General features: G+C 41.5%; 1 protein-coding gene and 1 long non-coding RNA gene across 2 annotated transcripts in view; one reads left to right on the top strand and one right to left on the bottom strand.

The window, feature by feature from the left end:
• Window positions 1-27,023, bottom strand: part of LOC140686475 (uncharacterized) — a 196,984-nt gene that overhangs the window by 89,347 nt on the left and 80,614 nt on the right. The gene's annotated exons all lie outside the window — the stretch shown is intronic.
• Window positions 1,664-25,485, top strand: LOC102529222 (myosin-1). The gene is made up of 39 exons (XM_072940742.1): window positions 1,664-1,735; window positions 3,204-3,447; window positions 3,539-3,682; window positions 3,800-3,956; window positions 5,011-5,038; window positions 5,793-5,907; window positions 6,002-6,094; window positions 6,229-6,292; window positions 6,962-7,060; window positions 7,151-7,254; window positions 7,408-7,546; window positions 7,749-7,867; window positions 7,956-8,105; window positions 9,430-9,600; window positions 10,302-10,608; window positions 10,703-10,770; window positions 11,861-11,948; window positions 12,034-12,151; window positions 12,699-12,822; window positions 12,914-13,050; window positions 13,148-13,403; window positions 14,890-15,132; window positions 15,225-15,401; window positions 15,484-15,629; window positions 15,878-15,968; window positions 16,062-16,451; window positions 17,060-17,186; window positions 18,982-19,100; window positions 19,263-19,459; window positions 20,233-20,416; window positions 20,699-20,864; window positions 20,951-21,075; window positions 21,469-21,777; window positions 21,865-22,068; window positions 22,394-22,519; window positions 22,615-22,785; window positions 23,064-23,168; window positions 23,276-23,371; window positions 25,147-25,485. Exons 2-39 carry the CDS (start codon window positions 3,244-3,246, stop codon window positions 25,297-25,299), a joined length of 5,814 nt encoding a protein of 1,937 aa, XP_072796843.1. The 5' UTR covers window positions 1,664-1,735; window positions 3,204-3,243; the 3' UTR covers window positions 25,300-25,485.

Raw genomic sequence — 27,023 nt, 5'->3', positions numbered from 1 at the left:
CAAAGCAGTCAAAAAGCCAAATTTAAAAATTCCCATGGAATCCTATTGAGAGCATTATTAAAGTGTTCTCTCCCTGAGAACACTGACATTTTCCAGATGCCTGATCAAGAAAGGGTGTAAGAAAGTAAAATGATGTGCCTGTGGCTACAAAGCAGGTTAAGAGTTGGCTAGGCATGCCCACTCAGACGCATGTGTCCTGTAAGACCCTTCCTGATGCCTTTAACCTACTTTAGGTGGAACACTGTAAAAAGCACGCTGGGCTGCAAACCAGGTGACCAAGGTCTGGACTGCTGTGTGATCTGTGAACTCTCTTCTATTCTTTGAATTTCAGTTTCTTTCTCAGTGACAAGAGGAATATGGATTTAATAGTCCCTTACAGCAATAAAATCATGTAACCATTATGAACAGTATCTCCAGATACCTGCTTTCATAAGGCAGCCTATTTCCATTAAATTGACTGAAATATAATTACAATAATGCAGGAATGGCTTCAAAACAGGGTATATTAAGCAAATTCTGTCTCAATCTCAGACAGACAATGATGACACAGAGAGAGGCAAGGCCATGGAGACAATAAAACAAACTTTTTTTTAATAAAAAATCAGAATGGAAAATAATGTGCCTGTATCATTCACAAGCAAAATGTGAACTATATACCATGGATAACTGATGGAGGAGAAGTCACAGATGCTGCATATGTAGACAGAGAAATGCTCTGTTTTCTAGTATTTTCTTACGCTAAGTTTCACAGAGGATTTCACAAAAAAACTGGTGTTAAAAAAAAGAGAGAGAGCAAGCAAGAGGCAGAACATCCGAGCTCGGCGAGGCAATACAATCTTGGAGCAAGCCTGAAGTGGGAGTGGAGTGATCTGACAGTGAACAGACTGACTGAAGGAAACAAAAGAAGCCGTCTGTCTTTGGCTGCTCTTCATGAAGCAGGTTTTAAAATTAAATTTCGAAGCATCCTCCAAAAAGTACAGCAAATTAAGGGAAAAAATTATGGCTTCTCGGGAGAAACTCGCCATCTTTTCCTAACTCTCTGGTAAAGAGCAGAAACTTTCCTCCCGGGTATAGTATCTGCAATCGTGCGGCAGCTGAAGAGCCCTGACACGGCAAGGCAGGGAAACCAGGTGGAGGGCACGCAGATCCCGGCTGCCTGTGAAACAACGCCTCACATTATTCCGCAGGCGGTCACTTTCAGGTTGCCAACAACTCAAATTATTTATAGGAGACTGATTTATACACTGAACCCAATGTGAGACGAAATATTTCTAATTATATCCAAACATCTTTAATATGAGGGGAATTATGCTTGGAGACCTTCATTGCCAAAAACACGTTTTGCCAAATATGATTTAAGAAAGGGGAGGAGGCTACGTGTTTTCCATATTTGACCCTATAAAAGTGCCCTTGGAATGAGTATGACTTGTCTTTCCTCATAAAGCTTCAAGGTAAGTGTGTGTGAGGACAGGCCCTGTCGGAGGACCGGCAGGGATGTCTGGCTGCCCGCACGCATGCCACACATCCTGGCTCCCACTGCTGCTGGCAGCCCTTCCAGCCAAGCACCAACTTAGACGCTGTAGCAATTTTAATTAGATGCTTCAGTGTTCCCAGTCATTTCCTGCTTCTCAGTTAAGAATCATTCATGCTACAGCTGGGAATTGCCAGAATTTAACCAAAGGAAATTTGCTTTTTTTCTTACAGTTCTGACCCACTTCAAGGTTGCATCTCTAAGGTAAGATACTGATTTTTTATTTCTGATTCTTGGCAGGGTGCAAGAAATCTTTTGCAGTGGTTTGGAGAGTGGCCGGGGGGATTATAAAATAAAAGCATTTCAATTTCATGGCTGTTCATTCTTCCCTTGAAAAACTCCGAGGGGGACTTTACAGACTGGTTCTCATTAATTTATATCTTTTGCAATATATGAAATTTCTGCTTTCTCAGAATCTTCAGGAGTTTTAGATACATTTTTTCTATTTGTAGCATTACAGGTTGTCTTTCAAATAACTGAATTGCAACATGCAATATAACATTCCAGAGCATTATAATTCATTCATAGAGAAAATGTAAATTTCATACTACAGCTTTTACTCAGTACAATATATAATATAAAATATCTTAAGAAGCTGTCTAAATGGATAAGCAGAATGGATAGAATCCTTGCCTTGGAAAATGGCTGAAATCTGCATGGTGTTTCACATGCTATAAAATGGACATTTTTAAAAATATGATGTGAAAGTTGATTGTGAGCATTTTTTAGCAAGACAAAAGATTTTAGTTGTACTTTCCAAATCACTGTAGTTTGAATGGAAAAATGTTAAGAAGTGCTTTGAGTTTTCCTGGAAGATGTCTTTATTATTACAAAACAGGTTACATATGATCATTATTGACAGGATTAACAGATGCTAAAGTGACAAGAAAAAAATTTTCTGAAATTTTATAAAGATATTAGTAATAAAGTAAGAAAATATAGGTAATAACACTTATAATAAGTTTCTGAGAATACTAAAGGTGGGTAAAGAAGCGGAGCTTGTCAGAAGAAGGACACAGGAACAGGAGAAACTGACGTGTAATAGAATATTTTTGACAAAACAAGGTTGCTCTCATTTCCACTTTCCTCTATTAGGTAGTCTTTGAAAACCCCAAATCTATAAAGAAAAGCTTTTCACCATGTACAAAACAGTTCCTATAATTTTACAATGTATTTCTATTGAACTTTTAATTGATAAAGCCAGCTTTGATCCTTCCCTGTACATAGCATGTGTCCTAAGAGGCGTGAGGGATGCTGTAAAAGGAAAGCACTCCCTGCCTGCAAGATGCTTATAATCTAGCTGGACGATCAGAACTAAGAGTTCAAGAGCTGGAGAAGCCCTGCTGTCACGTTAGCACTGTGTTCTGGATACCCTGACATGGGTCCCTTCTAAAGGTTAATACGCAAATGAAACAGGAAAAGGAGGTACAACATCATACAATGGATGAGCCAGAAACAAGAGTTTCTTTCCAAATACAAGAGTAATTATCTGTTAGCACTGGCACAGAACGCAGAGAATGACATTTCACCTCCAGCCAAGCCAGGGAGGTGCTCATACCAAACATGATGCTCGCTCTAAACTGGTCAGGAAATGAAAACTGTTTTGGTTTTTTAACATAAATCTAATGGTCCAGCTTCTGAATTTTTATAGTATCTTTTCTTCCTCTACCAGGCAGGGTCTTTGACTGGGCTGCCATCAATAACCTGCAGCCATGAGTTCAGACCAGGAAATGGCTATCTTTGGGGAGGCTGCTCCTTACCTCCGAAAGTCTGAAAAGGAGCGCATCGAGGCCCAGAATAGGCCCTTTGATGCCAAGACATCAGTCTTTGTGGCTGAGCCCAAGGAATCCTTTGTCAAAGGGACTATCCAGAGCAGAGAAGCAGGGAAAGTGACGGTGAAGACCGAAGGAGGAGCGGTGAGTAGGGTCCCAGGAGCTGACTACATTCCACTGATGATTTCGTTTGGTCACTCAATTGACATAAACAGTCATCTTTCCTGTTTCCCAGACTCTGACAGTGAAAGATGACCAAATCTACCCCATGAACCCTCCCAAATTTGACAAGATCGAGGACATGGCCATGATGACCCACCTGCATGAGCCAGGAGTGCTGTACAACCTCAAAGAGCGTTACGCAGCCTGGATGATCTACGTGAGCTCCTTCTCATTGACTTCTTCTGCTCATACACATGGCTCATATTTTGAAAAACAGCACGTTCCTAAGGTCCCCATGAAATAATTAATTTCTTTTTTATTTCTTTTGGTGCAGACCTACTCAGGCCTGTTCTGCGTCACTGTCAACCCCTACAAGTGGCTGCCAGTGTACAACGCAGAGGTGGTGGCTGCCTACCGAGGCAAAAAGCGCCAGGAGGCCCCGCCCCACATCTTCTCCATCTCTGACAATGCCTATCAGTTCATGCTGACTGGTGAGTGGCTCAAATGTTTTCCATAAGAATTATTTTACCACCTATAATCACAAAATGGTAAAGCAAAAAAGGGCTTTGGAAATAATTGAATCCAACCTCCCAGTAGCACAGAAGAGGGGACAAAAGCACAGTGAAGTCCACACTGTCAAGCGGGAAGTAACATTCAGTTCTCTTGATTCCACCCCCATGACTCTACCAGACCACGTACTGCTCCATCCTACTAAGTCTAACTCGTTGATAGTCTCCTTGCTTAGAAATTCATGATTTTAAACATTTAATTAACAAAAACAAGCTAAAGTGTATTGTCTGCATAGAAATGAAAAATATATGTTCAACATGTTAGTACCTAAGTGTCCTGTTGATTGCAACCTGGATACTTTAAAGAGTACTGTTACATCTTTAACGTTGTCAGAAACCATCTCAGAGACAATATCCTCTCTCTACTGAAAGTGGTATTCTGGGGCTAAATGCATACAAACGGAAATTGTTACTGTTCCCCTATTAAAGAACTTAATTCTGATAGAGGCCTATCTCTCACCTGATCTTTCTTTGACCCAATGGCATTTTTGGGGAAGGCTAATCAGAGTTAGGGCTGCAGTCAATGGCCCTGAGATACAAGTGAGTACACGTGTATATGCGTGTGCATGTGAGTATGTATCTGTGATATGAATTGAACCTTGCTCTGATTAACACTACTTTAAACTATAAAAGAGTCTAAATATTAGCATATTATGCATTTTTCAGTTATATACATCCGTCAGCAGACAGCCTGAAATCTACAGATGACAAGTAGGGAACGTGGCTCTGTAAAGTTGCTCTTTTTTTTTTTATAAAAAGGACACACTTCCGGTGGTGCCTAAGTTTAAAATATGACAATATTTTAATGTCTCTCTTCCCCAACTTGAGAGACTTAAAAATAATATCACATATACCTTTATAATAATATATTGAAAAACTCCATTGAACTAGACACACGCAATGCTCTCAGTGTCTACCTATAGAAAGTTTGTTTGTGTAATGATATATATGCTGACATCTACTCTTTTTCTTCCAGATCGGGAGAATCAGTCTATCTTAATCACGTATGTATTATTATTATGAGACTTATTCCTATTTTACTCACACTGGGAAAATGACAAACCAAAACAAGAAATTACTTCATGCCCCCATACTAAACCAACAGCATGATCAGCCTGTAGTTAGATATTATAAAGCTTAGGTTACATCTGAATGTAAAAGAACAATGTCCCAATTTAAATCATTTGCTAGTCCAGTATTGAAAGTTCCAGAATGTTCCGGCAAGTTGGAGATGTAAAACACCACATCCTCATACGGCCAGAACCCGTTACCGGGAAGCGAGCACACACAGCTTCTGAAGGTCGGGAGTTTGAAAACATTGCCAGTGTTCCATTTGCAAGGTCTACTGGGGAATGTTTATTCCTTCAAAGACCTCACTTGGGAATGTCTTTAGCCCAAGGAAGCTGACAGACACATCATTATTTCAGAGAGTTTTGCACTCATTCTTTCATTTGTTACATAGTGATTGAGTGGGTACTTCTTGGACACTCAAGTCCCGGGCTAAGCCCCTAGAAGAGAATCTCGCACATTTTAAGTGCTCAAGAAATAAGCGTTGTATGATTACTGAATGAATGTCTCGCTTCTGGTCAGTGCAAAGCACCAGAAACAACATGAGCTACATGTTAGATGAAGACAAAGACCTAGGAGACTCTGACAAGAAATATAAAACAGGCAAATAAGGTACTGAATGCAGATGAAAGTCGTTTCATTTGTCACAAGAGCTTAATCTCTCACACATACTGGATCACTGTCTGACAGCGGGGAGTCCGGGGCTGGGAAGACTGTGAACACGAAGCGTGTCATCCAGTACTTTGCAACAATTGCGGTTACTGGGGAGAAGAGGAAGGAGGAACCTACTACTGGCAAAATGCAGGTGGGTCTGGCCACCATGTCAGAATCTGGGCTGGCAGGTGAGAAACTCCTGAGCCCCACAAGTGAGGACCGCTCTTGCCTTCTTGCCTTTGCAGGGGACTCTGGAAGATCAAATCATCAGTGCCAACCCCCTACTGGAGGCCTTTGGCAACGCCAAGACCGTGAGGAATGACAACTCCTCTCGCTTTGTAAGTCTCCAGGTCACAGAAAGGCTTTCTCAGCCCTTCAGTGACAAACGAGGCATGTCTCAGTTATCATTTCAGTCTCTTCTTACTTCTGTGCCTCCAGTTTTGTATATAACATCACCCTTTTCACTTGCAAGGGTAAATTCATCAGGATCCACTTCGGTACCACAGGGAAACTGGCTTCTGCTGATATTGAAACATGTGAGTAACAGGACCCCCTAAGTAGAATCCAAGAATGACAAATGATGGTTCGGAGGAACATTCTACAGCTCCTGCTGAGCCTGGAGCCTGTGACACACCAGTCTGCTGCCAAGCACACCCGTGCTTAATGCCAGTCTCAGCCATAGCCCGCAGCGGGCTTTACCCCCCCAGTCATGAGCTAACGGTTCTGGAGAAACCGCCAGGGCTCGTGGGGCTTGTCTGAAGTAGTCCAGCCTCAGAACAAATTTCACATTTTTCTCCGGAAAAGCTAAGACTAGACGTATACCTGTTTCCTATGGGTTCAGTGAATGTGATTTCTTCCTAGTACGAGCCTTCATAAACATGCTCTTAGTAACCCCTCTGGTATAAAGTGAGAAGAGACCCAGGAGAGGAATGCGTTTTCAAGGATCAGGCATATTCCAAATGTCAAGGATCTTCTGTGTGAGAATGAATGTGTCCTGCGCCAGGCAACTTTAGTTCCCTTCTAGAGGTAGGAAGAGCAACCGCGCGGTGTTTGCAGAGACGTAACGTGGACTATCTACCTCATGGGGACGCTCAGCTGGAATCTCAAGCATGCCAAGGAGATTTAGCTAGAGACCCAAAGTTCCAAAATCACTCCAGGAACTTTACACTTTTTTCACCTAATCCAATGCCTGCTTTCCACTGCAGATCTCCTGGAAAAGTCTAGAGTCACTTTCCAGCTAAAGGCAGAAAGAAGCTACCATATTTTTTACCAGATCATGTCTAACAAGAAGCCAGATCTAATTGGTATGAGCTTAAATTTGTAAGTTAGAAGCTAACTGTTCTATTAGCATCTTCTAAGGTGAAACATATACACTGAATTTTCCATGTACACAGAAATGCTCCTGATCACCACCAACCCGTACGACTATGCCTACGTCAGTCAAGGGGAGATCACAGTCCCTAGCATTGATGACCAAGAAGAGCTGATGGCCACAGACGTAAGTTACACATGCAGTTTTTAAAAAACAATTCCTTACATTTGGGAATGACAATGACAACCTGTTGTAGGTGTGATTAAGGACATAATACAAATGCTCCTAAATAAGTTAGTGTCTTCTGCCCAACTTCTGTCCTCTCATCTCTCCTGGTAGAGCGCCATCGACATCCTGGGCTTCACTGCTGATGAAAGAGTCGCCATCTACAAGCTCACAGGGGCAGTAATGCACTATGGGAACTTGAAATTCAAGCAAAAGCAGCGAGAGGAGCAGGCTGAGCCAGATGGCACTGAAGGTACCTGGTGAACCTCTATCTGGGCTAAATTAGAGAATACAGGCAAATAAGCCCATTCGAAACTCATGTCTCCTCTACAGCTGAGCTTCGGATGCATATACACAAGTCTACCCCCACACAGTATGATTCACTCCTTACTCTGTCTCTATCAACTGTGTGGCCACAGTATGTCATGCTGGATACCTGAATTGTGTCTCTGCAGTTGCTGACAAGGCTGCCTATCTCCAGGGTCTGAACTCTGCTGACCTGCTTAAAGCCCTCTGCTTTCCCAGGGTCAAGGTTGGCAACGAGTTCGTCACCAAAGGCCAGACTGTGCAGCAGGCAAGTGCATGACACTATGAATCACACACCCCCGACGTCTTCATGACATGTCTTCAATAACGCAGTGATCATTACTCTCTCTATGAAGGTGTACAACGCCGTGGGTGCTCTGGCCAAAGCTGTTTATGATAAGATGTTCCTGTGGATGGTCACCCGCATCAACCAGCAGCTGGACACCAAGCAGCCCCGGCAGTACTTCATCGGGGTCTTGGACATCGCTGGCTTTGAGATCTTTGATGTGAGTTAGCACAGATTTTGCAGGAGAAAAACTTAACAAATCTTACTTCCACGGTCTGTGTTACAAAAGGTCTATGAAAGACAGCTACACTACAAAGTAAACTGACACATGAAAGAAGATCAAAAGCCCATGAAAGGACATGAATTTTAGGGCGAGACAGATCTGGGCTCAGGTTCTACCTGTCAGTTCTGACCTGTGTGAACTTGGTTACTGGAAATGGTGTCCGACCCAAAGCTGGGCAAGTTCAACTACCATGTAAGGCACCTAACACTCCAGGTAACACTCACTCCTGAGATCTTTCTACCACTGGGTTCCTTAATTTCAAGACCTGAGCACAGTCCCCAAGCACAGTCAGCATCTAGTAAATGATGAAGAAGGTGAAGAGGCAACAACGGCAGCAAACTGGCCGTGGGGAAACGATGACAAACGCAAAGAACAGTTCTGAGATTCCTACCTGCCCTGCCGTGTGCAGGTACGGAGGATGGAAACAGCATCATAAAGACACTCAAATTCCACTGCCCAGGACAGACTAAAGCCATATAGTTTAGGAAGAAGGTTACCAAAGTCCCCTTCCTGACAGTAGTGTCTCGGATGTGTCTGATCCAGAGGTCCCACGTCTACCCCTTTGTCTATAAGTAGACTGATGGACACTGAATGAGATTGTCTGAGTTTTATGGACATGAGCATTTCCAGAAATTTTCAAGCCGACACGGGAAAGAGAGAGAATCTGGTACCAGGGCGGAACAGGAAGAGCAAGAGCAATCCACACGTTTTCAAATAAGAGAACTAACAACGGTGCAAGCTTGTAGACTCTGAGAGTTTTAAAATAACAGTTTTGCTGAGATAATCATTCACATACCGTACAGTTCACTTATTTAAATTTCTGAATTCAGAGGTTTTTGATATACTTACAGACCTGTGCAACCATCACGACAACCGATTTTAGAACACTTTCATCCCTTCAATGAGAAATCCCTCCCCATTAAGCAGTCATTCTCCACTTCCCTCTCCCCCAGCCCCTAGAAACCACTAATTTCTTTTCTGTCTTTGCATTTGCCTATTCTGGACATTTCATATAAAGGGAATCATATAATGCGTGGTCCTTTGAAGCTGCCTTCTTTCACTTAGCCTAATGTTTGCAAGGTTCATCCGTCCTGTACAACCTCTTTGACTTCTGTGTATGGTGATACCGCTTTCAGTCAAGAGCATTCCCAATCGTGTTTCTCTGCAGGTGGGCAGGGTGACTAGCCAAGTAAGAAAAGCCACGTTCAGAGAGAGGCTGTATCACAAGATGAACGGTAATTTGTATTTTCTGCTTATTCAGTTCAACAGCCTGGAGCAGCTGTGCATCAACTTCACCAACGAGAAACTGCAACAGTTTTTCAACCACCACATGTTCGTGCTGGAGCAGGAGGAGTACAAGAAGGAGGGCATCGAGTGGGAGTTCATCGACTTCGGGATGGACCTGGCTGCCTGCATCGAGCTCATCGAGAAGGTCCGCTTCCCTTTTTCCGATTGCAGATCACACTGCTGACCAGTATTTGTTTTTAATCATGAAACTTGGTGTATTCTATGGTAAAAGACTTCTACATATAAACAAAATCAGGGAAAGTCCTTTTGCCAGCCCTGAGGTAGCTATTCAGTGAAAGGAGACTGGATCTCTTCTATCGAGTCCAGAACTCTGCACTTCTCTACAGTTGTCAGTTCAACTTTACACTTAAACCATCTCTCCTTATGAAAGAGCTCAGAGGAGAGTACATTTACTTCTTATTTCTTTGTCAGCCTTGGATTCATTACTCCTGGCATTTGAAATTTGAGTTTCTAGCACCTTAAAGCAGAGCCTCTCAATTGTGCTAAAGAATCACCACAAGTACTTAAAATTGCATATATTTCCCTAATCTCACCTACAGAGATTTTTTTTTTCCAAGTGCTTCTGACAAAACCAGTTAGTAACTCACACTTGTGGAAATACTGCTCTAAGGCCTTTGGGGCAAATATGCAAAGTATGCAAGAGCACACTCTTCAATTACCTTGATAGGAACAACATAAATATTTGTTAAATTAACAACAGAAGAATAAGTTTTCATTAACTGCTAGGAATTAAAGGACGAATTTACTCAAACAGGATCATAATGTTACATATAATTTCTATTGGCAGACAAAATTCAAATCTCATCTTCCTTTTCATTCTCTCAGCCTATGGGCATCTTCTCCATCCTGGAAGAGGAGTGCATGTTCCCCAAGGCCACAGACACCTCCTTCAAGAACAAGCTCTATGAGCAGCATCTTGGAAAGTCTGCCAACTTCCAGAAGCCCAAGCCTGCCAAAGGCAAGCCCGAGGCCCACTTCTCCCTGATCCACTACGCGGGCACCGTGGACTACAACATTGTCGGTTGGCTGGACAAGAACAAGGACCCCCTGAACGACACCGTGGTCGGGCTGTACCAGAAATCCTCAGTGAAGACTCTGGCTCTCCTCTTCGCTGGAAGAGAAACTGAAGCAGGTAACTTTCAACAGAATTAACCTTTTACTCAATATAGAAAACCCAGGCAGAGAACGCCTGCACTATGATTGCTTGTGATTTCTCTTCCTCTTAGAGTCTTCTGGAAAGAAAGGTGGTAAGAAGAAGGGTTCTTCCTTCCAGACCGTGTCTGCTCTCTTCAGGGTACAAACTTCATTTTTCTCTAATTAGATTCAGGAAGTTCAATTTTACCTTATTGTGTGTGGAAGGGGAAGTAATCTTGCAAGGATTCTAGAACTAGATGTGGCCCAAAGAGACAGGTCAGCAGGCTGTGGCAGAACTGAGTCTCAGGAAGGCCTGAGGTAGCTTGGAAGAGAGAGCTCAGTATACAGGAAACACAGGTGTCCGGAGGTTGGAGTCAGTGTGAGATGTATAATTGAGTACTGGGGACAGGAAATGAAGTTATTTGACAATAAATGTTCCTTTGGGAGAAGATTAAGCAAAACCTAAGATTTTCTTGAGCCTATGGGAGTGCCCAAATGAGGCAGGTGCTCAGGTGTATATTGGCATAGAACCAAAATGAGTAGCTTTTGAAAGTTGAGGATAGAAAAGCAGTGGCAGGATTTGGAGACTGATCTAAAAGAAGAAAATAAGAAACCAGATGTGCTAAGAAATAGCTCTTTAAGGAAAACTGACTCATCTTTTGACAATCCGATCTGTAATAACTGAAGTTCTAGTTATTCTGAAAAAAAAATCACGATTTCCATTGAGTGGAAAACTTCTCACGTTTGGTAATATGGCTGTCGGTTTTCTGCCAATTCCCAGAACATGGCATTGCAGAGCCCCTTTCTATGAAACCAGCAGGAGGACCCAGCTCTGTAATTATAAGGAGTAAGCATGTAATAGAAAAGCAGGTGCAACTGAAGTTGGGTAAAGAAAGAAATGGGAGATTTGGAGGAACACTTTGAATTACTTGTAAATCAGACCGCATATCTAGGCAAAAGATCGTAAGTGACGTGTTTCCATGTGTTAAAATGTCACATACTTATAACATATGCTAGGAAATTCAATAGCAGCGAACAACCACTTTAACGGCTAGTTTATAAGGCACAAAGAGAGGAAACAGAAGGACAAGTTGGGAGTGTGGAAATTCCAGAGAAAATCCTTTGCAAATTCAACCTGGATGCTATTCATTACAATCAAACCAATGTCGTGGCTCAGGATGATTTATGTCTACAAATGTCAATGTAAGAAAACAGTGCATTTTTAAGCAAATATTCATATGGTTCCACAGGAGAATTTGAACAAGCTGATGACCAACCTGAGGAGCACTCACCCTCACTTTGTACGGTGCATCATCCCCAATGAAACCAAAACTCCCGGTAAGGCACTTCTGACATCCAGACGAGTTCCGGTGTGTCTGCTTTAGATCATGAAATAAGACGTGGATGGTATTTCTCCTTCTAGGGGCCATGGAGCATGAACTGGTCCTGCACCAGCTGCGCTGTAACGGAGTGCTGGAGGGCATCCGCATCTGCAGGAAGGGCTTCCCCAGCAGGATCCTCTATGCAGACTTCAAACAGAGGTTTGACTTTCTCATTGTGAATTATTTTTCCTTTCTTAGCATTTTTTGGGGAGGGGAGGTAGTTAGGTTTATTTATTTATTTTTAGAGGAAGTACTGGGGATGGAACCCAGGACCCTCTGCATGCTAAGCATGTAGTCTACTACTTGAGCTATACCCTCCCCATCACTGCTAATTATTTTAAGAGGTTCTTGTTATTTACTTTCATTTTTCAATGAAATAATCCTATCCTATATACCTTCTATTAAAACTGAAGAGAAACTCACAACAGTGTAAAATAACTATATTTCAATTTAAAACATTAAATAAAATAAAAAATAACAACTAAAAAAATCGAAGAGAAGAGAAACAAATTTAACATAGTGTGTATTGATACCCCAAAAGTTAGATACCCTTTGAATATATAGAGAATATTTAAAGAGGTAGATTTGACTGCTTGTTTATATTTGTCAGACTACCCAACAGTTAAGTTATTTCTACAGTATGCAGGAAAATTTCTTGTTGGTGACAACAATTATATAATACAATTTATTTGTCTGGCTTAAACAGATACAAAGTATTAAATGCAAGTGCCATCCCTGAAGGACAGTTCATTGACAGCAAGAAGGCTTCTGAGAAGCTCCTTGGGTCCATCGACATTGACCACACCCAGTACAAATTCGGTCACACCAAGGTAATACCCGTCTCTAACGCCCTCTTGACATTGTGCCTGTCTCTCTGAAGTCTATGCAAAGTTTCTGATCTACAACTCTGCCCCCACACAGGTCTTTTTCAAAGCTGGTCTTCTGGGGCTCCTAGAGGAGATGCGAGATGACAAGCTGGCCCAGCTGATGACCCGAACCCAGGCCAGGTGCAGAGGGTTCTTGGCAAGAGTGGAGTACCAGAAGATGGTGGAGAGAAGGTACTAAATGGGATACTTTACTAAATCCCATCAGCCTAGGCCTTTTAATTTTGCTTCCTGTTATATCTGACTTTAAACATTTATGTTCCCATTACAGAGAGTCCATCTTCTGCATCCAGTACAATATCCGTGCCTTCATGAATGTGAAGCACTGGCCCTGGATGAAGCTGTATTTCAAGATCAAGCCCCTCCTCAAGAGCGCAGAAACAGAGAAGGAGATGGCCAACATGAAGGAAGAATTTGAGAAGACCAAAGAAAGCCTTGCAAAGTCTGAAGCCAAAAGGAAAGAGCTGGAGGAAAAAATGGTCACTCTGATGCAAGAGAAAAATGACCTGCAGCTCCAGGTTCAATCTGTGAGTATCAGAACCCACTGCCTGCAATCTGATGCTAAAATTTCGATTCAGCAATTACTAGAGGAGAGGCCAGATTCCACCTTATTAAGGGATTGATTATCAATCGTTCCTAATTCACAACTGCTCAGAATGTTCCATAAGATTTTATATATAATATTACTAAAAAGCACTGTGATAGGATTCCTTGCTGTTGAGAAGGGAAAAATAAAAAACATTCTTCCTTTCCCCCTGTTGTTTTTCCTAACAGAATATGGGCAGGAAATAAAGTGATCTTTGATCCCTAAGATTATCCCTACTGAAAAATGCAAATAATAGCAGTGAAAAAAGAAAAATATTGACAGGGAAAAGGAGACTTTGTGATGAAAATGTATCAACTTGAAACCAATATTCTGAATTTCTATATCTATGGTCCCCCGGGCAATTTCCCTCTCAACTATATCATTAGAAACTCTCTAGTCCCTGAAAGAACAGAATCATTGCAAAGATAATGGCAATACTTTTTATAAACAGTGTCAATGAGATAATGCATGAGAGATAGTGTTGATGTTCTTGGTCCAATGTCCCAGTAAATACCCAGAGAATATTTGCAAGAAATACTTGATCAACACCATCACCTAACCCATTTTTGTGACCTAAATGACAAGAGAATTTCAGCTACCGCCACTTAAATCAACAACAGAAATGTTTAAGGTTACTCTCTAGTTCTCTGAATTCAGAACAAACTCTACATTGGTTCCACTGGGTGCACAGGTTTTAGATACAAGACTAGAAAATTTAAAGAAAGATGAATTGTAAATACCTAGGTCAGCACTGTGATTTTCCTTGTAGTTTTCAAAGACCAAGGTTTTCTAAATTGAGGAGGGGTTCATCACACCTTCAAGAATCAAAGGATAATTGCATAGGGTACCTGAGTTTGATCCAAGTATAGTTCTCTCCTTTCAACATAATATGACCTCTTTTCAACATTATTCTATCAACAACCTATTTAATAAATGTTTCATGAAGTAACAAGCATTAGGGATACAACTTTGAGCAAGAGACATGGACGCTGCCCTCAGAGAGTTTATACTCCAACTCCCATTTCTTCTCCTAAGAAATACTCTTGCTACTTCTCAAAGCACCACCTTTTAAAAATGCTCTGTTGCCCTGAGTCATTCCAGCTGCTCCCTTTAACTCCCAGCTACTCTTGTTACTGTAGGACATGTCTTCCTTCTAAGTCACTTTTCTGATATTACCCCTCCCTCCAAGCACCTGCTAGATACCCAACCATTTTCTTTGTTTTCTTTTAATAAACTTTTTTGGAAAATAATATTAAATGTATCTTCAGTGCCATAAGTGCCCAATAAATATTTCCTAAACAATGGAAAACCAATAAAAATTAACCTAAGACTTTAAAGCACAATTTACTTGTTTGGTTTCAAAATCTTAATAAAATCTGAGAATGTTCACAAAACAAAACCCAAAAGTGTCTATTGTTCCTTCTCAGGAAGCAGATAGCTTGGCTGATGCAGAGGAAAGATGTGACCAGTTGATCAAAACCAAAATCCAGCTGGAGGCCAAGATCAAGGAGGTGACTGAGAGAGCTGAGGATGAGGAAGAGATCAATGCTGAGCTGACGGCCAAGAAGAGGAAGCTGGAGGACGAATGTTCAGAACTGAAGAAAGACATAGATGACCTTGAGCTGACACTGGCCAAGGTTGAAAAGGAGAAACATGCCACAGAGAACAAGGTATGAAACACACTTCTATGTAGCATTTAGAGATTCTGCCATCCAATTATGCTGCTTTGGAGCAAAGATAATGTCTTCCTTAACTTTCCTAGGTAAAAAACCTCACAGAAGAGATGGCAGGACTGGATGAAGTCATAGCTAAGCTGACCAAGGAAAAGAAGGCCCTCCAGGAGGCCCACCAGCAGACCCTGGATGACCTACAGGCAGAAGAGGACAAAGTCAACACCCTGACCAAAGCTAAAACCAAGCTAGAGCAGCAAGTGGATGATGTAAGTCTAGTATTATCAAGGAAATTATTTACTTGAAAAGGAAGATAAGCAATCCTTTTGACTTGACATTATTTATATTAAGCTTGAAGGGTCCTTGGAGCAAGAAAAGAAACTGCGCATGGACTTAGAGAGAGCCAAGAGGAAACTGGAGGGTGATCTAAAATTGGCCCAAGAATCCACAATGGATATAGAAAATGACAAACAGCAACTTGATGAGAAACTCAAAAAGTGAGTATGATAGAATTCAACTGTAACCTGCTTCTTGTCTGGGTCTCTAAAATATTACTTCATGGCACACAGAAGAAAAACAATGTCATCTTTGACTTTTGTCCGTAAGGAAAATGGTACACTGCTGACTTGTAAAACATGTCCTACTCACTTCCTCAACACCAGCAGTGTAGAGACATTCAATTACACAGAGGAAAGAAGACTGGTAGGAGGACGGACGGAGAGCTAACGTGTTGCTCTTCTAACAGGAAAGAATTTGAGATGAGCAATCTGCAAAGCAAGATTGAAGATGAACAGGCCCTTGCGATGCAGCTGCAGAAGAAGATCAAGGAGTTGCAGGTAAGTATGTGATTTCCATCAGTCTCATCCAAAATGACAAAAAAATTCCTACCACCAAGGAGCTCTTAACTTTGAGCCTTTCCCCATGGCCAGGCCCGCATTGAGGAGCTGGAGGAGGAAATCGAGGCAGAGCGGGCATCCCGGGCCAAAGCAGAGAAGCAGCGCTCTGACCTCACCCGGGAACTGGAGGAGATCAGCGAGCGGCTGGAAGAAGCCGGTGGGGCGACTTCAGCCCAGATTGAGATGAACAAGAAGCGGGAGGCCGAGTTTCAGAAAATGCGCCGGGACCTGGAGGAGGCCACCCTGCAGCACGAAGCCACGGCGGCCGCGCTGAGGAAGAAGCACGCGGACAGCGTGGCCGAGCTGGGGGAGCAGATTGACAACCTGCAGAGGGTCAAGCAGAAGCTGGAGAAGGAGAAGAGTGAGATGAAGATGGAGATCGATGACCTGGCCAGCAACATGGAGACCGTCTCCAAAGCCAAGGTACAATTATGATTTAAGTTTTAAAGAGATTTCTGTAGGACAGGTGTGAGTGAGTCTTTCAAGAATCAGTAGTAACTGGCAGGAGGAGACTATGGAAGTGCCAGGCAGGAGGCTGGGCAGAGAGAGGGGCAACTACAGTGTGTTGGGGCAAAGTGCTCCATCTTTACATGAGAATAGCTGTACACAAAGAACATGCACCCTAACAACTCAAGTTCTTTCAAATAAAAAATACAATTCAATGATCCATTCTGAAGTCTTTAAAGCACTTCACCTTAATTAGGCTTTTTGTTTTTCCCTTAAACACAAATACATAACTTGTGTCTCAAAAAAAAAAAATCTCATAAGCTGCATCATCAAGTACCATTATTCTCGTATCACAGACAAGCCAACTGAGTAAAGGCTGCAATTCACAAAGCAATTTGGTGGCACTATGTTTAGACTACCAGTCTTGTTACTACTTCCATCACAATCTAAGGCCTGGGTTGTCTTCATTTGTTTCTAAAGAAAGTTTATTCTCAAAATAAATGAGCTCCAATGGAATGCCTGGATTACTGAAAATGTCTATGGACCAAACGCTTGCAATGCCATCTGCCACTTTTTGAATTCAGGGAAACCTAGAGAAGATGTGCCGCACTCTAGAAGACCAACTCAGTGAACTTAAGACAAAGGAGGAAGAGCAGCAGCGGCTGATCAATGACCTGACAGCTCAGAGAGCACGCCTGCAGACGGAATCAGGTGGGACATTTACCAGTGTTGACATTGAATGATAAATTTACAATGCATGCTCAATTCACTGAAAACCTCTGCAGTGAGGTACCTGAGCTCACATATGACCTCCCTGGGAGGTGCCCGCCCATTTGAACACATTATTGAACACTGGTATGGACTAGTTTTTTTCTTTCTGTCTTTTCGGTTTGGGGTTTGTTTTCTTTTAAATAAAGAGATCCAGGCTCTTTTGCTTTAACATTTTAAAGCAAATTTGACTCTAATCTATAAGTTACCAAAAAGTGTATCCTCAGAGTATTTTATTTTCACTTTTCAAAATGCTGCCATGAGTTTTTTATTTTATTACCTTCATTAGTCAGTGTAATGTTATCCTCATTTTAAAGATGACAGATTATGATAGTGATGAAATGACCTGTCCAAGGATGCTCACTGCAGTCTTTCCTCAAGTCTTTCCAACTGCTGGTAGCACCAGCAGCAGGTGTAGGGAAATATTCAGGACCCCAACCCAGCCAAGAGCATTCAAGGGAGGGCTACAGAGTTTTGATCATGCAAATTGGACAGTCTTTGCCTTTACTCCTCCTCTTATCAACTTATCCAACTTTCTACCGGAGTTTGACTTCCCCAAGCAAGAGGTAACAAGATGGAAATTGTTCTATGGGTCATTTGGACTATTAAAGTAGTAGGCAGATCAGAGTCTTGGAGAAATATTTTACTCTTTCATATTCATTCAAATATTATTCTTTCTAGACCACAGCTCAAGTAAGGCTTTTGTTACTGTTATGCAGGTGGTAAGCACACTTTATGAAAATGAAAAATGGCATTCTTGAAGAGTGAAAATGCTTGTAGTTTCTTTTCCTCAGCATATGCTTACTCTTAGTAATTTAGTGGTATGGGAAAAAAAATGAAAGTTGTGATTCTTATTAAGTGTTAAAAAGATAAGGCTTCCAGGTAACCAGTTCAAAAAGTGGTGCTAAAAGGATTTTCTCTCTTTTTAACATAATACAGTTGACCCTTGAACAACATGGGTTTGGATTGCGTGGGTCCACTTATAAGTGGATTTATTTTTTTTCAGTAAATACATACTACATACTACGTACTACGGTACTCCGTGATCCATGGGTGGCTGAATCTGTAGATGTGGATATAGAGGGCTGGCTGTAAAGTTATACATGGATATTCGACTGTGCAGTGGGTCAGAACCCCTAATCCTCCAGTTTGTTCAAGGGTCAACTGTATAGTGTATTTTCTGAATTATGTTGCTTAAAGAATGGGAGACAAATTTAAATGCTACTTAGTTACCCATAATCCAACTCATTCTTGGGGTGGAAGGATGCTTGATTATTTAATATAAAAATGCTTCCAGGATTTTCTTTTGAACATCACTTCTACTTACAGAGGGAACTGCTCAAAGTCTCCTATTTTTCACAGAATAAATTTTGTTTCAGTCAATGGAAGGTAAACTAGTACAACACTGTTGCCTTAGACAAAAAGCACTGGAATGTTGTTTTGGTTAGATTTACATTCTTTTCATGTTTCTTCATCAATTTTTACTGGGATCAAATAATTTTAAATGTCTCCCAAAATGTCTTATGCTGTTCTTAAGCATGTATTCTACCTCAAAGTCTTCCTTGCTTCTCATTTTACATAGATGTGCTCATCAGGGTTGAAGTGGATGCTGGTGGTTTGCTATAATCCACATTCTACATCATGTTTCAGACCCACCTCCCTTTCCCTGCTCCAGTCTGTAATTTAGAGCTTTAATTTCCAAAGTAGAGTTGAGTTTTCTGGTTCCTGGTCTTTACAGGTGAATATTCACGCCAGCTAGATGAAAAGGACACATTAGTTTCTCAGCTCTCGAGGGGCAAACAAGCATTCACACAACAGATCGAGGAACTGAAAAGGCAGCTTGAAGAGGAGATAAAGGTTAGCCCTGCTTTTTGCTGCTGTTGCTCTTGTCATTGTCCTTGCTTTTGAGGTTGTTTTCTGCTTACTTCTACACATTTTCTTCTGGTGGCCTACAGGAGCTTAGGGACTAAACATAACTTTAAAGATATAAAATTAAGTCACCAATCTCTCTGTTCTCAGGCCAAGAGTGCTCTGGCTCATGCCCTGCAGTCGGCCCGCCATGACTGTGACCTGCTGCGGGAACAGTACGAGGAGGAGCAGGAAGCCAAGGCCGAGCTGCAGAGGGCGATGTCCAAGGCCAACAGCGAGGTGGCCCAGTGGAGGACCAAATACGAGACGGACGCCATCCAGCGCACGGAGGAGCTGGAGGAGGCTAAGTATGTTCTAGACTTAGTTAAAATGGAAATATCTTCATTAACAAAGTGCACCTGCTATATGTACTACAAGGGCAAATGTCCACTGCTCCCCAAACAAATAAAAACCTAGGGGAAAATCATGCATGACATAAACCTAAATAAGAAAAACCAATACTCCAGGTTGCCGATAGGGAAAAATTAAATTAAATTAGAGGACAGAAGGAAAAAGGCAAGAGGATAGAAGGATATAAGGCCAGACAAAGCTGAATGATTATTTTTAAAAAGGGGAACTTTGGACATCATCCTATCTACACAAGTGTGGAGACAAAGAGTCAGCTGTGCTCTCCTGTGCTTCTCTCTCCTCTTAACCACTAATGGAAGAATCAGTCCAAGGTGATAGGAAGGTAAGAGAAAAACAGTCAGACTTTGAAGCATAGCTCCTCCTTTTCAGATGTAAAAATATGGCTTTTTGTAGAGGGAAAAAAGAGATACATTGTTAAAGACTAAAAAGTAGACATTAAATTCTGTAATAAGAAAGAACACATATTGTTATATAAAGGTCTAAATATTCAATGCAATCCAAAGTTCAAAACTGAACTGTAAGAGGGAGAATCTTATTCAACAGAGTTTAAGGAAGGGATCTGCTTATTCAACAGGAAGTTTAAGGAGAGATCAAGTCATTTATTCTGGGAATAATGTACAGCCATATAGTGGGAATTATAATGTTGTGGTAGATGCCTTAGAAGAGATTCTGAGTGACCAGTCACTTCTATTGTCCTCATTTCACTTTTCAGGAAGAAGCTGGCCCAGCGTCTGCAGGATGCCGAGGAACATGTGGAAGCCGTGAATGCCAAATGTGCTTCCCTTGAGAAGACCAAGCAGAGGCTCCAGAATGAAGTGGAGGACCTCATGATAGATGTGGAGAGGACAAATGCTGCCTGTGCAGCCCTGGACAAAAAGCAAAGGAACTTCGATAAGGTAAGTTCCACGCCAGTTTCTGCCTCAGCATTCAACATGTGATTAAAGTCTGCTACCTTCAGTGTGTCTGATTCAAGCCATCCAAGGGCTGTTCTCAGCAGCTGCTGCTCCATGAGTAGTAAGTAGGGAGAAGGAGGGACTCCAGTGATTTCTACTTTTCTCTTTTGTAATTATTTTTCAGTCCCAGATCATCTCAACTCTGTCTGAAAGCTGCCAGAATAGATGGTTTTCATACCATCAAACTTTCTCCACCAAATTTCTTGACCATTCCTTGCCCCTCAGGTCCTAGCAGAATGGAAACAGAAGTGTGAAGAAACTCATGCTGAACTTGAAGCTTCCCAGAAAGAGGCCCGCTCCCTTAGCACAGAGCTGTTTAAGGTCAAGAATGCTTATGAGGAATCGTTAGACCAACTTGAAACCTTGAAGCGGGAAAATAAGAATTTGCAACGTGAGTACATTTTACCCTTTCTTCAACAAAAGATCTGGAAGAATGTTTTCCCTCACTGAACGAATTTAATTTTTGTTCACCAACAGAGGAGATTTCTGATCTTACTGAGCAGATTGCAGAAGGAGGGAAACATATCCATGAACTGGAAAAAATAAAGAAGCAAATTGAGCAAGAAAAGTCTGAAATTCAAGCTGCTCTAGAGGAGGCAGAGGTAGATATTTTACTGTATACTCTAAAACAATTTTGAGAGGAGTTAAGATCTACTGAATTGGTGAATCAAAAGAAAAGAAAAATAATTTTGATGCTGTGTACTAAGTATGAGTATGGAAAACTCACCACGCATTAAACTAACATAACTGTACATCTGGAACTGTGTGCCAGACACTGAGAAAACAAAGATGAATAAGTTAAGGGCCCTGCCCTCAAGGGCATGAAATAGTTGGAGAGACAGAATTAAACAAAACCAACAGTAAAACACTGTAGAAATTTCTATAACAACAGAATAAAGATGTGTCATGGTGGCACAAAGGTAGGAACCAATTCATATTTCTAGAATACTACACACTTCCAGTCCCTGCTAATGTCACCCCTTGCTGTCATTAAGGCATCTCTTGAACACGAAGAGGGTAAGATCCTGCGCATCCAGCTGGAGTTGAACCAAGTCAAGTCTGAGATTGACAGGAAAATTGCTGAAAAGGATGAGGAAATTGACCAGCTGAAGAGGAACCACGTTAGAGTCGTCGAGTCAATGCAGAGCACTCTGGATGCTGAGATCAGGAGCAGAAATGATGCCATCAGACTCAAGAAGAAGATGGAGGGAGACCTCAATGAAATGGAAATCCAGCTGAACCATGCCAACCGCATGGCTGCTGAAGCCCTGAGAAACTACAGGAACACCCAAAGCATCCTCAAGGTAAATGGGTTCAATAGACGGTCCGAGGGCAGTTGGAGTGAGGGCAGCCCTGAGAACAAGGTGGCTCAATGATCATTCATTCCACAGGACACCCAGCTACACCTGGATGATGCTCTCCGGGGCCAGGAGGACCTGAAGGAGCAGCTGGCCATGGTGGAGCGCAGAGCCAACCTGCTGCAGGCCGAGATTGAGGAGCTGAGGGCCTCCCTGGAGCAGACAGAGAGGAGCAGGAAAATCGCAGAACAGGAGCTCCTGGACGCCAGTGAGCGCGTCCAGCTCCTGCACACTCAGGTGAATATTAACAGAACAGTAAAAAATACAGTGGACTGAAAAGGAAATTCTTGCTCAAATCATAGTACTACCTAAAAATTTATTCATAATGCTTTATGGAGGTTAAAGTATAAAACATTTAACATTTTGGGGTTAACAATATTTGTTTATCTAAATTGTGGCATTCAGAGTTAACTGTCTTGTAAAAATGTATTATCAACTCAGATATTTTATGGAACAAGAAGGTATACTATTAACTTAATTAGTTTGTAAGTTCATTAGCACATTGGACATCTTAATTTTGCTTTTATGTATTTAATATTTCTAAATTTTATATTTTAACCAGAACACCAGTCTAATCAACACCAAGAAGAAGCTGGAGACAGACATCTCCCAACTCCAGGGAGAGATGGAGGACATTATCCAGGAAGCTCGCAATGCGGAAGAGAAGGCCAAGAAGGCCATCACTGACGTGAGCAGACGGCCACGCAGGGGTGGTCAAGCTAGAATCTTGACGGGCTATCTTATCTTAGCTCTCTCAACCTGTTTCATTTTACTGCTCATTAGGCTGCCATGATGGCCGAGGAGCTGAAGAAGGAGCAGGACACCAGCGCCCACCTGGAGCGGATGAAGAAGAACCTGGAGCAGACGGTGAAGGACCTGCAGCACCGCCTGGATGAGGCTGAGCAGCTGGCCCTGAAGGGCGGGAAGAAGCAGATCCAGAAGCTGGAGGCCAGGGTGGGTTTTCTGATCAGCGTATTCCCGTCTCATTCCAATCCAATGCACAATTTTGAATACCTAGCACTTCTAGGTGATGTGGGGCACACAAGATGAACAAGACATATTCCTTGCTGCCCGAGAGCTCATAAGGGGGGGAGGTGTAGTGATTAGCCTAAGGCATCAAGTACTACATATATAGCCAAGTAAAAGAAGTACTATGGATCTTCTGAAGAAGTAGAAATCCACTGAGTGAATGGATCATAGTAAACACCTCTAAAATGCCCATCTTCTTGCAGGTACGTGAACTCGAAGGAGAAGTCGAAAGTGAACAGAAGCGCAACGTTGAAACCGTCAAGGGTCTACGCAAACATGAGAGAAAAGTGAAGGAACTCACTTACCAAGTAAGGAAAATGTCCTGTCTTGGTTTTTCCCCTAGTCTGCAAGAAATCAAAAACCAAATATGATGGTATCTGTACTTTCAAGAAACTTACTCTTTAAAATATTTCAGACTGAGGAAGACCGCAAGAACATTCTCAGGCTCCAGGATTTGGTGGATAAACTGCAATCCAAGGTGAAAGCTTACAAGAGACAAGCTGAGGAAGCGGTGAGTTCAGAACCCCTTGGGGTGATGGGGCAGCCTCCTGTTCTCAGTTATGTCCAAATCAATTTAGTTAAAGGAATGAAAGAAAGAAGGGTAAAATAAGGAAGGATCAAAGGAAAATGGTTCAATAAAGATCTGAAGAATGAAAAGAAACCAACCACTTGACGAGCCAGGGGAGAATGTCTAGGGAGGAGGAAGAGCAGATGCAAGGCTTCTGAGCGGGAAAGAGGAGAGAGGGGCACAGGGAGGAGGACAGGGAGAGAGGAGGACATGTTCTGGTCCAAGAGGCAGAAAGAATGAGGGAGACAACAGCAGACATGGAGCTTGAGATCTGGGCAGGGGGTGGGTCATGGAGTCTTCCGGGCCATGATAAGAAGTCTGGCTTTTATCTGAGATACAATGGAACACTGGGAAGCCGCAGGAGGGGTTTAATCTGGGTTGGTCACGCCCTGATTTATACATATATTTTTTTTTTAAAAAAAAGAGTATTCTAGCTACTAGGTGGAGAATGGATTGTGAGAAAACACAGTTAGGTGCAGGGAGACATTTTAGGAGGGTTTTCAGGTGGCCCAGTGGCTTTTGGAACACAAAGAGAGAAGTGGAGAGATTCAAGGTCTATTTTGGAGGTAGAAACTACAAGATATGCTAATAGGTTGTGCTTGGGAGGTGAGAGAAAGGAAAGTAAGGCTAATTCATCAGATTTATGGTTTGAGTAACCAGGTGGATGGCATAATACTACAATGGAGAGCTAAGGAAAGAACATATTTGCAGCTCAAGAAGGAAACACAAATTCTGTTTTGGAAACACTGTTTGAAATACCATTATATACATAAGTGAAGGTGTCAAGTAAGCAGTTAAATATGAAGTCTCAGAAGGTCTGGACTATGCTCAAACCACTAGATCCTCAACACTCCACCACATCTCATTCCCTAGCCTGGGATTTACCTGAAATAATAATCAAATAATATCAATTTCCTAAGTATGGAAGTATGGATATACACACCTACGTATCACAAATTAGTTCCTCTGATTATTTATGATTTTTCCTTTTCCCCTGACCTCTACGGTCTGAGAGAGAGAGAGAGAGAGAGAGAGAAAGACTTAACCCTATTCTCCTCATCTGTAAGAGGAAGATTTGGGTTTTTTTCCAAGCTCTGTTATTTAGTGACGCAGAATTTTCTAAATGTTCTAAATTTGAGTGCCATATTTTGGATGGTTCTTAATGAACCTTTAAAAAAAAAAAGAGTGACTACTAGAGACTAAACTAGAACTGGCCTTCACAAACTTACTGCTATATATTCAGACATAATCAGGGACCTCTCAGACTACTCTTACAAACAATCAACTTCTTGTTTAATTTCTTAACAACATTAAATGACAATAATTTATATTTAAGGCTGTTAGTCTGGTACAATACAGATTGTATACCCGCATTTTTAAGAAATCTGGTTCCGTTCTCAGGATTCAGGGGCGGGGTGGGGGTGGGGGCTGGAAAGCCAACATATTTAGTAGTAGCTTTAAGACGTTAAGATATTATAAAGTGAGAACTTTTAGAACATCTTAGAGACAAATGTCACCTGATCCTCCTACACATGACTTCAAGAAGTATAAGAGGAATTAATTTAAAAAAAAGAATCAAGAGTATTTCTTTAGGTTTTTAAAAAGGTTTATTAGAATGAACCATTTTTAAGTAAAAAGGGATTCAAAACCCACTGACCCAAGATACAAGAAATTCTGAACTTTCCCCCTCTCATAACTGTCTTTCCATTTATTCTCAGGAGGAACAATCCAATGTCAACCTCTCCAAGTTCCGCAAGCTCCAGCACGAGCTGGAGGAAGCCGAGGAGCGGGCGGACATCGCTGAGTCCCAAGTCAACAAGCTGCGGGTGAAGAGCCGGGAGGTTCACACGAAAATCATAAGTGAAGAGTGAGTCACCCAAATGCTAAAAAGTGACCAAAGAAATGCACAAAATGTGAAAATCTTTGTCACTCTGTTTTATACTAATGAGTTTTGCAGATAAAAAATTTATCTGTAAGGAACTTGTGAGTCTCTTTTTTCCCCACTGTGTCAATTTATATTTTTATCCAACAAGAAAGAATTAAACAAATGTTTTACTTATATGTTAAGGAGAAAGATTTAGTCACCAAGAATAAAACATGGCAGGAGCATCCAGGTCAATCCTCATCAGTAAGAGCCCTCAACATCATATATGCCCCTTGGGAAGCAAGAGGCAGATCTTCAGCATACAAAATACAGGGCATACAGAATACAGAGTAAACCTCGCCTGGCAAAGCCTTAGCTAGTTACCAGAAAAAAATGGATTTCTGTTAATGAAGTCATTGATTTTTTTTTCATAAAATGGTAGGAAATCCTTGATCCTAAGACTGAATAAAAACAAATCAAAACACCAATTACCTACATAAAATAAAAGTTGAAAAAAATGGAACAGACACTCAAAAATGCAAACTCTCCACTAAGTTTGGATTAGGACCCTTTGAGAGGGAAACACGTTCTACAGAATTTTCGGAACTTTTATTTTTTGTTACCTACAGATGTCTAGTTGTTTGTTTTACTGCGCCTCCTCGCTTGTTACTACATTAGAATGGTAAACAGGAATGAAGAATGAATATACTTTCAGTATCTGTTCTTTATCTTTGCAAATTTCTGTACATTTTACAAGGCTTTCTCCTAGTACTCCTGCTGGCAATAGACGGTCAAGTAATATTTTTAAAAAGGCAGTTCCCTGCTTTCACTATTTTATCTTTTGGTTGCTATACTGTGCCTTTCTATAGCGCACGGTAGTTTTTATCATCATTACTCTAACTGGTATTATACTACAGAGTTAGGTGCACTGAGGCTAGCATGGACCTTCTATTTATCTCATTTTTAATAGGCAGGGAGCGGGTAAAACAGCCAGTATCTTGTCCATTATGAATACATACAACAAAGGTCTTACAAGAACGTCACACACCTATTTAAAAGAAGCAATACACAAGTAAATGTTTTTAATTTTATTATTAAGGAGGTTAAACTTTCCAGCTGCACCCTCTGGATCTCAGTTTCTGGGGAAGATTCCCTCTGGGGGGTTACACACCTCCACCTATTTTTTATTGATCATTAGAGCCAACTGTTGGACGCTATAACTTGAGCTGCACGTTAAAAAATTTATAAAGCAGTTTTTAATAGTCCTTAATATATTATCCAATTTTCTACCAATGATTACAACCTGATATTCTAATTCCACATTGCCATTTCACTGGTTGACTTAATGAGAAAAATGAAGAGAGAAATGGACAAACGTTAAGCAGAGCAGCAGGAAAGGAAGGCAGGGTCTGATAGTGGTAGCCAATCTTAGTTGTACCCCACTTAATACTGACTTTCCTGGAAAACATGAGATTCCTTACGCCACTGGGACATTCTCCCACCTTTTTTTTTTTTTAAACACCCACTTCCCTGTGTTCCTTTATTTTTTTTAAATAGACTTAATTTTTTTAGAGCAGTTTCAGATTTCAGCAGAATTGAGCAGAAAATACAAAGAGTTCCCACAGAGCCCTCTCCACCACACATATATACTCCCCTACCCTCAGCATCCCTCATCAGTGTGGCATGTTTGGTGCAATCGATGAACCAACATCATTCCCCCACCTTCTCGCT

This window comes from Vicugna pacos, chromosome 16 (assembly GCF_048564905.1).
Source record: "Vicugna pacos chromosome 16, VicPac4, whole genome shotgun sequence".
Taxonomy (NCBI): domain Eukaryota; kingdom Metazoa; phylum Chordata; class Mammalia; order Artiodactyla; family Camelidae; genus Vicugna; species Vicugna pacos.
The sequence above is the reverse complement of the archived record's forward strand: the minus strand, read 5'-3'. Positions and strand labels throughout refer to the sequence as shown.